Source organism: Monodelphis domestica, chromosome 2 (genome assembly GCF_027887165.1).
Source record: "Monodelphis domestica isolate mMonDom1 chromosome 2, mMonDom1.pri, whole genome shotgun sequence".
Lineage (NCBI taxonomy): Eukaryota > Metazoa > Chordata > Mammalia > Didelphimorphia > Didelphidae > Monodelphis > Monodelphis domestica.
Genome location: NC_077228.1, coordinates 122,030,226 through 122,044,919, shown reverse-complemented (window position 1 = coordinate 122,044,919; position 14,694 = coordinate 122,030,226). Strand labels below are relative to the sequence as shown.

The following is a 14,694-nucleotide window of genomic DNA, read 5'->3' as shown; positions in this document are numbered from 1 at the left end:
CACATTCAAAAGGAAGCAAGGAAGGAAACAAGAATTAATTAAGTGCTTACAATGTACCTACCCGGTACTCTGCTAAGTGCTAGAGATATAAATACATACAAAAAATTTTAAAAAGATTTTTCTTCCCTCAAGGAGCTTAATTTTGTTGTTGTTGCATCATCTGAATGTATTTTATTTTATTCCCTTTTTTTTTTTAGAAAAATTTTCCATGGTTACATGATTCACGTCTCCCCCTCCCCCAGTTTTTTCCTCCCCCTTCCCAAATCTGAAAAGCAATCCCCTTGGGTTATACATATATCATTGTTCAAAACCTATTTCCATGTTACTCATATTTGCAGCAGAGTGATCCTTTAACATCAAAACCCTAATCATAGCCCTATCGAACTACTTGATTGACCATATGTTTTTCTTCTGCATTTCTGTTTCCACAGTTCTTTCTCTGGATGTGGATAACTTTCTTTTTTATAAATTCCTCTGGATTGTCCAGGATCATTGCATTGCTGCTAGTAGAAAATTCTGTTACATTTGATTGTGCTATAATGTATCCATCTCTCTGTACAATGTTCTCCTGGTTCTGCTCCTTTCACTCTGCATCAATTCCTGGAGGTCTTTCTAATTCACATGGAATTCCTCCATTTTATTATTCCTTTCAACACAAAAATATTCCATCACCATCAGATAGCACAGTTTATTCAGCCATTCCCCAATCGATGGACACCCCCTCATTTTCTAATTTTTTGCTACCACAAAGCGCAACTATAAATATTTTTGTACAAGTCTTTTTCCTTATTATCTCTTTGGGGTACAAACTCAAGGTCAGAGGATAGGCATTCTTTTAAAGCCCTTTGCACAGTTTCAAATTACCCAATTCACAACTCCACCAGCAGTGTATTAGTGTCCCAATTCTGCCACATCTCTTCCAACATTTTTCACTTTCCTTTGCTGCCATATTGGCCAGTCTGCTAGGTGTAAAATGGTACCTTGGAGTTGTTTTAATTTGAGTTTCTCTAATCAGGAGGGATTTAGAACATTTTTTCATGTGCTTATTGATAGTTTTGATTTCGTATGAAAACTGCGTATTCATGAAGGAGCTTAAATTTTAATGGGGGGAGAAGTCAATAATAATAAGTGGTCTGAAAAGGGAGGGCAGGGGGAAGGAGAAGGAAGGAACCCTGTTTTGGGTATGGTTTTGAAGTACAGAGAAAATAAGGGAAGAATGAAGGCTCCTCTACAAAAATGGAGGCTCCCAGAGGAATTCACCTTTGAGAGAAGGGGTGATGTACTCTTGAGTAGGAACATATTAGGGTTAGTGTTGTCATGGCAGGTGATAAGCTATCAGAGGACTAAGAGACTTATGGAAGGGAGGGAAGTTCCAAGATGAGCTAGCACTAGTTGGGAAATGGTTTCAAAGTCAAAGTCAGGAATAGGGCAGTAGGGAAAAACAACAGTCAACATAGTTTAGCCTCCCTAAAGATTTTGAAATTCTAATCCCACCTAGGTAATACTGTTTTCTTAGTTTCTGGTGACCTTTCCCGGGAGATTTATCGGTGGCATTTTGTAGCGGAAGAAAGATTGGATTTAGAATTGGGGGACCCAGGTTGAAACTCAGACAGTGCTATCTTCTTCCTTTGGGGGAAAGTCTTCTGGTCTCTAATTTCCTTCTCTATAAAATAAAAGTTTTGATCTACCTTTAAATCTGTGATTCTTTTGGACATGGGTAACCTCATCTTACTATCACAACACTGATAGCATCCAGTGGGAGGTGTCAGTGACTATATAAAGAGTGGGTGTACCCGGTTGCAGAATCTCCCCTCTCCCAAAGGAAGGTGGAGTCTCCTAGGGCAAAGCATTCTTGGCATGAACAGACAGAGTTGGGTTTATTTGAAAAGGAAAGAGTTTCAAATATTTGTTAGATAGGATCAGTTGTGCAAGTTGGAAAAAGAGTTCTTGCTTTTACATGGACATTTTTGTAGTCCCTGGATTTCAGCATCTAATATTCTAGGAAACTACACATTTTACCCCAATACACGTCTTCCATACAAGAGAACGTTTCCTGAATTCTTTTAAAAAGGGAACATTAAAAATGAAAGGGCCAGAATATCATGGTGGAAATCAATTTGCCTTCCTGCACATATTATCTATTTTGCTTTTTTATTTGTATCCTGGGTGTCAGTCATCTAATAAAGACTTAATTAGTGCTTGCTGATTGATTGATTTAGGGTCAGAGAAGATGACTAAAGACTGGCTGAGGCTTCTTGCACTAGTGGCTGCTTATTTGTAGGAATTTTATCCTTTTTGTGACCTGCTAAGTGGGGACAAGGTTTGGGGGAGTGTTTAGAATGATTTTTCTAAATGTATTAATCTTGAAGTATCTCAAACTCGGGTAAATGGGGTTAATTGAGGACAAAATATTATAGAAGTCTTGGTATAAGAAAGTCTCAGCTTTCTGGAAACCTAAGAGAATTCAGGATAGTCAATTCTTCTAGGTAGCTGAGGTTTTGCTTCTTAAAGAATCCAATTGTTATTTAAAAATTTTTCGATGTAAATATTTCCTGTGTTCTTAAATAGAATATTCTAAACACCATTTAACCTTTGCTTGATGACCCAGGATAATCATGAACATCAGTTATTTTTGTTGTATAGTAATGCACTGCTTCCCTCAGGGTCTGCTGAGATGTGGAACACTTTTCCCCTACACTAAAAGGTTTCAGATTACCACAATTGTTGTATGTATTTATCAAAAATAATTTTTCTCTTTCCTTGCTGGAAGTAAACATTTTTCACTGATTGCCTATGATGACTTCTCTCTCATTTTCTAGTTTGTTTTATTTTCTGTTTGACTACATACTGAAAAGTAAGAGTTTTTAACAGGCTTGGAATGAGGGGTTCTTATGAGAAAAGTATGTTATCAACTTTTAGTATTCATACTTTGTGTCATCATTTTTGACTGCTCAAGTTTATCGTTTTTGTTTTTAGTTTGTTTTTACTCCCTTCCTGATTCTTGACAGTGTTCTGAATAAATGGGATTGAGAGATAATTGGGTTATGGATAAGAAGTAATAATAATAGCTAAAATTTTTACATGTATGTATTATGCATACTACGTGGAAGGCACCACGTTAAGAACTTTACAAAAATCATCTCATCTGATCCTTGGGACAGCACTGGGAGGTAGTGCTATTATTGTCCCTATTTTACATATGAGGAAACTGAGGTAAAAAGAAGTTAAAATGACTTACTTAGTGTCATTTACCTATTAAGTGTCTGAAGTTGGATTTGTCCCATGTCTTACTGACTCTGGGCATAGCACACTATGTACTGTACCCCAAAGTGAAATACTTGAATACACTGGAAGGAAGTTTTCCTTTCAAACTTGATAAATTTCTTAGGAAACAAAAGTGATGAGGAAGGTGGAAGTATTATGGTAAAAAATATACTCAATAAAATTGGCATTTATATAACCCTTTATGATTTGCAAAGTAGTATACAAATATTTGATTTTTACCCTCCTAATAATTCTGGGAGGTAGGTGTTGTTATTATCCCCATTTTATAGATGAGGAAACTTAGACTGAGAGAAGTGCCTTGCCATGATCAAATTGCTAGTAAATGTCAGTTTTTTCTTCCTCCAAGTCCAATATTCTATCTGTTGTACTATCTAGCTACCTCAATTATGGAAAAAAAAAATCAGATGGGAGAGGAAGAAAATGGGTTAATGACAAAAAATGTTTGTTGTGCATATGTGTTTATCCTTGTATGTAAGTTTATATGTTTATATAAATAACTACATATATATGCACACATTTTCTCAATATATAATATAAACACATACACATATATGTATTCATGATTAGTTATTCTAGTCCCTATTTGGGGTTTTCTTAGCAAAGATGCTGGAGTGGGTTTACCATTTCCTATTCCAATTTATTTTACAGATGAAGAAACTGAGGCAGACAGGGTTAAGTGACTTGCCTAGGGTCACATAGCTAGTAAGTAAGTGTCTGAGGACAAATTGGAACTCAGGAAGATGTGTCTTCCTGACTCCAGGTACAGTCCTCTATCCAATGTACCACCTAGTTGCTACATCTATACTATATACACACATTACACATACATATATAATATATATACACATATACATATACACTTATATGCATGTTTAGCAACTATGTAGTTCAGTGTATAGAGTTCTGGGCTTCAAATCTGGCCTCTAAAACTGGACAAGTCACTTAACCCTCCTTACTGCAGTTTCTTCATCTGAAAAACGAGCTAACAAAGGAAATGGCACACTACTTCACTATCTTTACCAAGAACCAAATGGGTCATGAAGAGTTGGTTACAACTGAAAAGACCCACCAACAGCACACATATACTTTTCTTTAGCAGTCAAAGGTAACTGTTGGTATTCTAAGTCTATCATAGGAACAATACTTTGTTTTGACTTTTATTTCCTTTTAAAATATCATCATTTAATCTAAAACCCCCCCAATGTTTAGTGATGTGACTTCTTTACATAATGATTTTATGTATCATCACAACTCAGTGGGCAGAGCATGGCTAAGTCAAACATAGGGAAGAAAATTATATACAAATTGAAAAAAATTTATAGACTAATTTTGAGGCAAATTCCTTAATGGAATTCCTTCTGGTTAATTTTTAGGAAAATATAGAAAGAAATGCTTAAAAAAAATAAGTAACCACTGTTCCCTTGCCTCCCTTTGATCTCCTTTCATCACCTAAACACACACCTTACTTTTCTTCTCCCTCCCATCAAAAGCATCAAACTTTCCTCAGGCCCATATTGTATTTATACATAGGTTTACACATGGGATGAACAAGTTGCATCAGTTTTACCATTTCATGAATTGACAGGCCAGGACTGAATAGTTCTGAGTTGTGCTCAAGACCTGTAGTAATATAAAATACTGGAAAAATTCCAGAGGTTGTTGGTAAATAGAGGATTCGGCTGAACAATAATTATCTACTTTGGGGTATTTTAGGCCTTTATCTTAGGGGAAAACAACAATAATAACAATAAATTTTATACCTCCATTGGCCAGGGGAAAATTAAAAACAAGAAAAATGAGATGTAGTCATTTAACATTGGTATTTCACATCCAAGTACATTTCCTTGGGAAAAACAAATGGGTTGCATTTGGTGTCTTTTGTTGTTGTTATTATTGTTATTTTGTCTTGTAACCTAGTAGCATGTCCATGATAAGGCTGAGGTAATCCAATTTAATGGATTGTTCAGTACTTGGCTGTTATTATTTTCCTGTTTTCAAGAGAGGATAGTTCACTTTCCTGTGTTATCAAGAGAGTTGTCTAAATGAGCAAAAGACATTTTTTGTGTTATAAAAATCCTTATTTTCCTCTATCATCATCCTGATTTCTCAAAGACACATTTGGAAAAAATAAATGAGCACAGGAAATAATGAAGATTGCTATTTTATGAGACATACTCTTTTGCCAACTTGGGAAATTATTTATGGTGAATAGAAACACTCTCTTCTTTCATTGTTAGGAGTTTGCTTACTCTATTGGTTTTTCTCTTTCTCTCAAGTCCTCTTCCAATTCTGATTCTATGATTCAGTAGAAAGCATGAATAATTGTAACACAAATATGACATCTCTAATCACTCGATTCTTGGTTTGGTCTACAAACATGTCCAGATCTCTTCCTTCAATCCCCTCACCTTCCCCCAAAAGTCTACCCCAAGGATCTTTCTATACTGGTGGTTCTACTTTCATATTATCCATTACTGTTACAATCCCATAATTCTTGGCTTCTGATGCCACTACTATACTGAAATTACTCTCTTACGTACTACTAATGATCTCCTGATCCCTCAATTCTGTGTTTTTTTTAATGGTCCACACCTTCCTTGCCTTCTTTGGTTTTGGTGCCCTTCATCACTTTTCATTCCCTTTGGCTTCCAGGGCACCAGTTCATTTTGATTTTTTCCCATCTGTTTGTTCCTCCTCAGTTTCTGGATCATCAGTCATCTTAAGTGTGAATGTCTTTTGAAATCTCTTCTACTTCTACATTAGACTTTGGGATCTTATCTGCCTTTCCCATGGTTTCAATGATCGTGTCTCTTCAGATAACAGAGTGAGAATATATATGTGTATGTGTGTGTAAATAAATATATTCACTGAGTCCTAACCTGTTTCTTGAATTACTAGATTTCTACTGAATAATTCCATTTGCAAGTTCTGTAAATTTCTTAAATTGAACATAATTAAAATGTTAGCAACCTCTCTTTACTCCCCTACCCAAACCAAATCAAATAAAAAACCCACAACCTTTTTCTTCCTCCATGCTATCCTATTTATGTTGAGGCAATCCCATTTTTCTAGTTCTCTATGTTTATAATATGAAATCTAACTTTCTCATTGATTCTTCTTTTTCCTTTTCCTCCTGCATCTGATTAGATGCCAAGTTTTGCTGATTCTCTCTTCATAACATCTTTAATATCAAACCTTATATCACCCTTTATGTGTCTGTCCACCTAACTCATCTTTACCATGTTTCATCCATTATATATATATATATATTATTATATATTATCCAATCCATCCTTTACACAAATGGAAAAAACAAACTTCCCTAGACACAGCTATATTGTTCTTGGCTTAAAAACCTCCCAATTACTCTTAGAACAAAACTACAAACACTTTTACCTCACTTTTAAAACTCCGCATTTTCTGGCTGCAGTTTATTTTCACAGACAGTTTTTTTTTTTTTATTATAACTCCCTTCCATGCACTCTAAACGTGACTTTCCGTAGTCCATCTTTAGGCATGCATAGAAGTGATCTTTATTTCTGGATGTATTCCTTTCTCATTTCTGCCTATCACAATCCTTCTTCCTTCAAGGTCCATTTGTGGCATTATGTTTCTCTCTTTAGATCTTCCAGTTAGCCCCTCTCCTCAGTTACCAGTGCCCTCTCTTTCCTCGAACTACCTTGTGTTATACTTATCTGTATACATGTTATATCTTATAGTGAAATGTCCACTCCTTGATGGCAAATATTAGGGTATGTGTATATATTCATTTACACATATACCTGCATATATATATATACATATATATATATATATATATAATCTTTAGCATAGCATAATTCCATATACATAATAAGTATTTGTTGAATGGAATGGAATGAAACGGAATATTTACTTTCTTCCTGTAATGATTTAGCTATTCATCTTGAAGAATCAGGATTACCATGCTCTCTAATGGTTAGTGTCAGTTTTGGAAAACTCTCTGAAGTCCCACTGAAAATCACTGGCTTCTCCCATAGTCACAAGAATGGCACTAAAATAGAAATGACAATTTGGGCTGTTTTTCCCCACTGGAAATAGGTGCATCTGAAAGCAGATTGGCATAGTAGATAGTTTTAGATTCACAAACACATGATTTGCGGACCTACCTCTTATTTATACTGGCTGTGTGATTCTGGGCAAGTCACTCTCTAAGATTCTAAGTTACACAGAAAATACTAGTTGGCACTGGTAGAGGACGTTCCTCACTTAGACATCCCAACATGAATGAAATCTGGTCCCCAAACAAATTAAAACATATATAAAATGAAATTTTAAAAAGGTATATAATCTTTTGCCTATTCAGGATTAGGTCCTAATTTTATAATTCATCGTGCTAGCCTGCCCTTTAGTTCCAAAGGCAAGTGTCTGAGTTTTGGTGATAAGAGATGCTTTATGGGTATAGTTGGATAAAATTTTGGTGCCCTTTTATTTTTTTTTAATTTTATTTAATTAAGAAATTTTTTCCATAGTTACAAGATTCATGTTCTTTCCCTCCCCTCCTCCCACCCCCTCCTGTAGCCAATGCTCAATTCCACTGGGTTTTACATGTATTATTGATCAAGACCTATTTCCATATTATTGATATTTGTACTAGGGTGATCATCTTATTTGTAGGCTAGGGATGGTTTAAGTGATCTCTTTGAGATCTCTTCCAGCATCCTGTTGATATAATTCCGAGGAGCATGTGTCTGTTTAAAGTGCCCTGAACTTCATATTTTCTTGGTTTGAAAAAGTTAAACATTTGAACTGTGCATTTGTGCAAGTTCAGCAGCCTTATTCAGAGAAGTTTAAAAATACACATTCGCCCCTGTCACATGTTGATTCTCTCCATAGATCATATATCTAAAATTAAAACCAGATGGCTGAGTATTTCTAAGAGAGACGTGAGAACTGTGTACCATTGTTGATTTTAAAGATGCTATTCTTCAACTACTATCGACATATCGATGGTGTTTATGCTTTAGATTGTTTTTTTTTAGTGGGATTGGGAGATTAAGTTCATAAAGCCATTCAAAATATTCTTGAAGAATGTGTGTGTGTGTGTGTGTGTGTGTGTGTGTGTGTGTATGTATGTGTATTGCAACTAGGGTTATGGGGGGGGTTGCTTATGTTTCACAGAAAGAATTTTTTCTCTGCTAGAAGTCAGTATTGAAAGTAGGTGACACCTAGCCTTCCTTCTGAGCACTGTCCTACTACTTTGTGGTTCTCAAAGCATTATCTAGGGGACCACAAAGAGAGGGGAGTAGTAATACTTAGGAGGATCTTCTGGCTAGTATTATTTTTATAATCATACTGAGACATTTTAATTTCAAATATGGTAAATATCAATAGATATAGACCATATAAGCAAAAACTCCTTGGGATCTTGGATTATTTTTGAGAGTGTAAGGAAGTTGAGAGATCTAAAAGTTTGAGATCTGTTATAACCAATTGAGTTAACTCATGTTAGTTGGTCAATAAACAATTATTAAGTGCCTACTATGCACTAGGCATTGTGCTGAATTCTAGAGAAATAGCACAAGTGGTAAGTACTGTGCTAGCCACTTCACAATTATTATCTCATTTGAACCTGGCAACAACCCTGAGAGGTTTTTCTTGTTGCTGTTCAGCCATGTCTGACTCTTTATGACCCCATTTGGAGTTTTCTTGGCAAAGATATTGTAATAGTTGACCTCCCCCCCCCCCCATCTCCTCCCTCCCCCCCCCCCCCCCCCCCCCCCCCCCCCCGCCAGACAGGGTTAAATGATTTGTCAGGGTTACACAGCTATTAAGTAACTGAGGCTAGATTTGAACTTAAGAAGAAACGTAAACTTTATCCATTGTGCCACCTAACTGCCCATCTTACAGATGAGGAAATTGACGCAAAATAGGAGAATTGACTTGCCCAAGGTCACACAACTAGTAAGTGTCTGAGTTCACAGATGAACTCAAGTCTTGTTGATTCCAAGCCTAGTATTCTATCACTGTGCCACCTTGCTGCCTCAAAGTAAAACAATCAATATGTGAATTTGACTTCAGGCTCTGATTGTTGATTATGGAACTTTGGGTGGGTCACTCTATTCTGGATTCCTTCCACAGGTAGTCAATGTGTAATCTAAGGATAAGCAATGCAAGTCTACCTTGTAGATAAACATAAAGATCTGCCAACATAAAGTGCTTAAGAAATGGTTAATGCCTTTCAGGCTGTTACTTAATCAAATCATATGCTCTAGCATCTCTGTTTTAAACTTAAAAAAAAAAAAATAACCTGTCACGTGAAGGAATGTAGAGCAGTCCAGGATAGTGTTTTGCAGTGTTATATATTAGTATCTTGACAACCTCTGTTGAAGCCTGAGGTACTGGCATGGAGCAGTCCATCAACATAAAATTGAAAAGCTTTTATTTATTAATTTTTAAATGCCTATAAAGGTTTCCTCTTAATATCTGTGTATCCCTGGGGCTTGAGGCAGGGGAGAAAAATTCTCCATAGTGGAATGAGAGATTTGTGAACAAACTGGGTGGCTGCACAATGACAGGTCAGTGCTATCATTTGGGGGCAATTACGAAAGTTGGGAGTGAGATGAAAGTGAACCTCCTATAGTACAAAAGACCAAATAGGAGAACTGTCAGAACATTTCAGTTTTCTAATGAGTTTCCTGAGCCATGCAGTTATAGTATTATTGGCACAGTGCTAGATGCTAATGACCTTCCTTTGTTATTGTTGCTTCTTGTGGTGACTATGACAACTTAGTCAGAATTGTAGGATCATAGCATCCAAATTTGACTACATAAACTTAGGATCATAGTCAGTGCTAGAAGGGATCGTAGAAGCTCTCTAATCTATACCCCCTCCCCCTGCCCCATTTTACAGATGAGGAAATTGAGCCCTAAAGGGTACTAAGTGGTTTTCCTAAAGTCGTAAAGGCTAGTAAGTGATAGAACTGGTATTCATCTTCACATTCTACTCATGAGTGGGTATCAGTTTGCCTGTTAAACTTGTCACTTTAATTAAATATGGTAACAAAAGTTTTAAGGTTAATCATGTTGAAAACATGGGACTATAACAACTGTTTTCAGAATTTGGTCATTTAAAGAATTTTCTGAAAAGGAAAAATAAAAGCAATAGTTTTAAATCAATTGAAGAATCTGTGTTGTTTCTCCATTAACAACTTTTTTTAATTTAAAAAAAGAGAAAAAGCCAGGTCTGTATATTTAAATGTGCTTCCTTTCCTTATCCTTTCAACAGATGAGTTCAGTTATTCAGTAAACACTGTTTAGGTACCTACTCTATGCACAAGTTTAGGGAACTGCAAAGATTCTCATTCTCACAGAATTAAATCTAAGGAGAAGAATGAAGAGAAAATCAGACATAGACACAATATATTACCAGTCAATTTTATTGAACTATTTTCTTCCCTCAACCCCGTCTTCTTTATCCTCGTTACAAAGGTTGATCTCTGAGTAGAGGAGGTAAGAGAGAAGTGTTTGGAAATGAAGGAAATTTATAAACAGAATTTATCAATAAGAATAAAAAAAAAGAACTTTTAGGAATCTAGGTGGGTACAGTTGGCTTCTGGGAAGGCTTTATGAAGGAAGGGGCAACCCAATTAGCTCTTTTAAAAAAATCCTTACCTTCTATCTTAGAATTGGTACAAAGATTTGGTTTGAAGGCAGAAGAATGGTAAGGGTCAGGCAATTGGGGTTAAGTGACTTGCCCAGGGTCACCCAGCTGGGAAATTTCTGAGACCAGGCTTCAACCCAAGAGCTCCCATCTCCAGGCCTGGCTGTCCATCCACTGGGTCATCTAACTGCCCCTCAACCAGCTTTTAAAGAAAAAAAAATGACATAATAAACAGAGGTGAGGAACAAATGTGTTCCAGATACACAAAATATTCTTCAAGTGTACCCAAATAGGTAGGAGACTATAGGTTGAAATGAACAAAGAACTAGTTGTCCATTTTGGTTTTAATGTTACATATGTAAAGGAGAGGAATGTAAAATAAAGAAAAATTGTTTGGAGACAGATTGTAGAGGGGCTTCAATGACAGTTAGGGAGTTTGCATTTTTTTTTTCTAGAGACAGGATGGAACCAATAAAAGTTTTTGAATAATGGACATGATATATTTATGTATTGGGAAGTTTACCTTGTAGCTATATGAAACATGGATCAGAGTGGAAAAACACATTTTTAGATATATACATATAAAATATATCTATGTAAATACACACACATACACATACATATTCACACAAACACAATTGGAAGCAATAGGAATAAGTGCTCAAAGGAGACATCCAGAATATCCCACTGGTGCCTTCATAACATCTGAGAAAGTAAGGAAAGCCTCTAGTATGTAGAGTTGATGCCCTGTGGCAAACTTTTGGCAGGGCATGGACAATATTACATAGATGAGATAGGAATGGATGAGTTGTGATCTGCTTTGTTTGAGGAAACTCCCAAATTAATGAGATCACAGATCCCTTTGAGAATGTGTGTGTGTATATATGAATATATGTATATATGCATGTGTATTTATTTCTTTTGAAAGCTGATATGAAGAGAAATAGCATGGTATGTTGGATTGGACAAAACCTGGTCTTCAAATTTAATGGAGTGGATAAAGAGGGAAGAGAGCATTTATTATAAATCTTGTTTCTGAATTATTATATCATTTTTTGCTGCCTTTTGCTTCTGTTACCTCATGCTATAAAACAGCCTAAAAAACTTACTGCCTGCCCCTTTAAATTATGAAAGCAAATGCAAAAATATTTATCTAAAACTTACTACATTGGCTAAATTGATAGAGTGGTAGGTCTGGAGTTAGGAAGACTTTAGTGGTCTCAGACATTTACTAACTGTGTGACCCTGGGCAAGTCATTTCATCTCCTGTTTACCTCAGTTTCCTTCTTTGTAAGATGGAGATGATAATAATAATAGCATCTACCTTCTATGGTTGTTGTAGGGATTGAATGAGAGTATAATTATAAAATACTTAGCAAAGTACATAGTAAGTGCTAAATAAAAGTTAGATGTTGTTACACTTCTTGCTACAGTGCTTCTAATAAAGATATGTGGATTTGTGAAGTAGTGCTAGAGAGACATGGATAGAGGACTGACTTTGGATTTAATTAGGTCTAAGTTCTGGCTCTGATACATTAATTGTGTGATGATGGATAAGTTATTGGCCTTCCTAATTTCCTCAGAACTATTATGAAGGAATTGCTGAGGGATTTCCAATAACAGAAATGCTCCTACAGAATTGATATTATAGGTCAAGAATGATAGCAAAATAATAACTAATGGTAAAAGGATAATAATTGAGAAGGGTACCTCATTAAATGGTAGAATGCCTTCACCATACTTCTTGTTCAGGCATTTTTCAGTCACGTCCAACTCTTCATGACCCCATTTTGGGGATTTTCTTGGCAATGATACTTGAGTAGTTTGCCATTTCCTTCTCCAGCTCCTTGTACAGATGAGGAACTGAGGCAAATAGAGTTTGCCTAGGATTATATAGCCAGTATATATCTGAGCTCATTATATTTGAGTATATATTTGAGCTCAGGAAGATGAGTCTTCCTGACTCTGGGTCCAGTGCTCTATCCATTGTGCCACCTGACTGCCCCAATCCCCCCAACAAATGTATCTCTTGGTTTATCATTTTTTCCTAGCCTCTTGTTTTTTTCCCCTCTCTTTCCTATGTTTACCACCAGTACCTGTGACATAGCTTTGCACTGAAGAGCTTTTGGGAACTTAATTGGGGATTTGAATCTTTTTCTGTTTCTTCTCAGGACTTGTTTGAGTTCTACCTGAGTCTAATCATGCCTTTTGTCTGTAGTTTGCAGCTGTGCCACCGGAGTGCTGTGTTGGGCATGGACACCTCTTCCCATACATGGAGTATCAGACCTGCTAGAGAAATCCCCAAACCACAAGATTGCTGAGGTGACTTTGAGATAAGGGGGCAGCTGTCTTCGGCCATATAGCCATGCCATTTGGGCTGAAACTTCGCCGGACTCGGCGCTACAATGTCTTAAGCAAGAATTGCTTTGTCACCCGGATCCGCCTGTTGGACAGCAATGTGATAGAGTGTACCCTGTCAGTGGAGAGCACAGGGCAAGAGTGTCTGGAAGCTGTGGCTCAGAGACTGGAGTTACGAGAGGTAAGGGTGATGAGAAAGAACCAGTCATTTGTCTCTAGGCTCTGAATGATCTGTTTATGAGAATCCTGTTATTCTTAGCCATTGGCCTGATTTTATCACATAGGTTTATAAAACTCAGTGGTGGGAGAAACAAGGACACCATCTAAAGTTTGCCCTGTGTTTTAATCCCCATTTGTTTTATCTAGGGAGAGAAGTTTTTCTGGAATATGGAAGAGAAAGGCCCTCTCTGTAACAGATGGTTTTCAATACTGAAATAGTTGAGTGGGTTGGGGCTTTTTTTTTCTGTATTTGTTCTTCTCTTAAAAAAATAACACTAGAATAAAACTCTTAGGTACAGGTTGATCACAGCTGCTTTTTGGTGTTTGGATATTGTCTTACAAATTAAGGGAAGAGAACAATAATAAAGAGTGAAAAAATAATTTCCTTTGTGGCAGGCTGTAAAATAATAGAAGTTTGTTTCCTTAGGGTTTCTTAAGAATCCAGTTTCTTTGTTGTTGTTCAGTAGCTTTCAACTCTATTTCTGATTCTTTCAGACCCCATTTGAGGTCTCTTGGCAAAGATACTGGTATAGTTTGCCATATCCTTTTCTAGTGCATTTTACATATGAGGAAGCTAAGGCAAGCAGTAAGTGGCTTGTCCAAGGTCACAGCTTGTATGTATCAAGACTAATTTTGAACTCAGGTCTTCCTGACTCCAGCCTATTTATGAGAGCCTTCATTTTTCTTCCTTTCTAACTTCCTTCCTTCCTTCCTTCCTTCCTTCCTTCCTTCCTTCCTTCCTTCCTTCCTTCCTTCCTTCCTTCCTTCCTTCCTTCCTTCCTTCCTTCCTTCCTTCCTTCCTTCCTTCCTTCCTTCCTTCCTTCCTTCCTTCCTTCCTTCCTTCCTTCCTTCCTTCCTTCCTTCCTTCCTTCCTTCCTTCCTTCCTTCCTTCCTTCCTTCCTTCCTCCCTTCCTTCCTTCCTTCCTTCCTCCCTTCCTCCCTCCCTCCCTCCCTCCCTCCCTCCCTTTTCCCTCCCTCCCTCCCTCCCTCCCTCCCTCCCTCTCTCTCTCTCTCTCTCTCTCTTTCTCTCTCTCTCTTTCTTTATTCTTTCTTTATTCTTTCTTTATTCTTTCTTTCTTTCTTTCTTTCTTTCTTTCTTTCTTTCTTTCTTTCTTTCTTTCTTTCTTTCTTTCTTTCTTTCTTTCTTTCTTTCTTTCTTTCTTTCTTTCTTTCTTTCTTTCTTTCTTCCT

The 14,694-nt window shown here is 36.7% G+C and overlaps 1 protein-coding gene across 3 annotated transcripts in view; it reads left to right on the top strand.

Moving 5' to 3' along the window:
• Positions 1-14,694, top strand: part of PTPN14 (protein tyrosine phosphatase non-receptor type 14) — a 279,017-nt gene that overhangs the window by 116,954 nt on the left and 147,369 nt on the right. For all 3 annotated transcript variants that reach the window (XM_007481388.3, XM_007481385.3, XM_007481387.3), the window contains one exon: positions 13,146-13,466. In XM_007481388.3, the coding sequence (XP_007481450.2) occupies positions 13,293-13,466 (174 nt within the window). In that variant the 5' untranslated portion in view covers positions 13,146-13,292. The remainder of the gene's footprint in view (positions 1-13,145; positions 13,467-14,694) is intronic.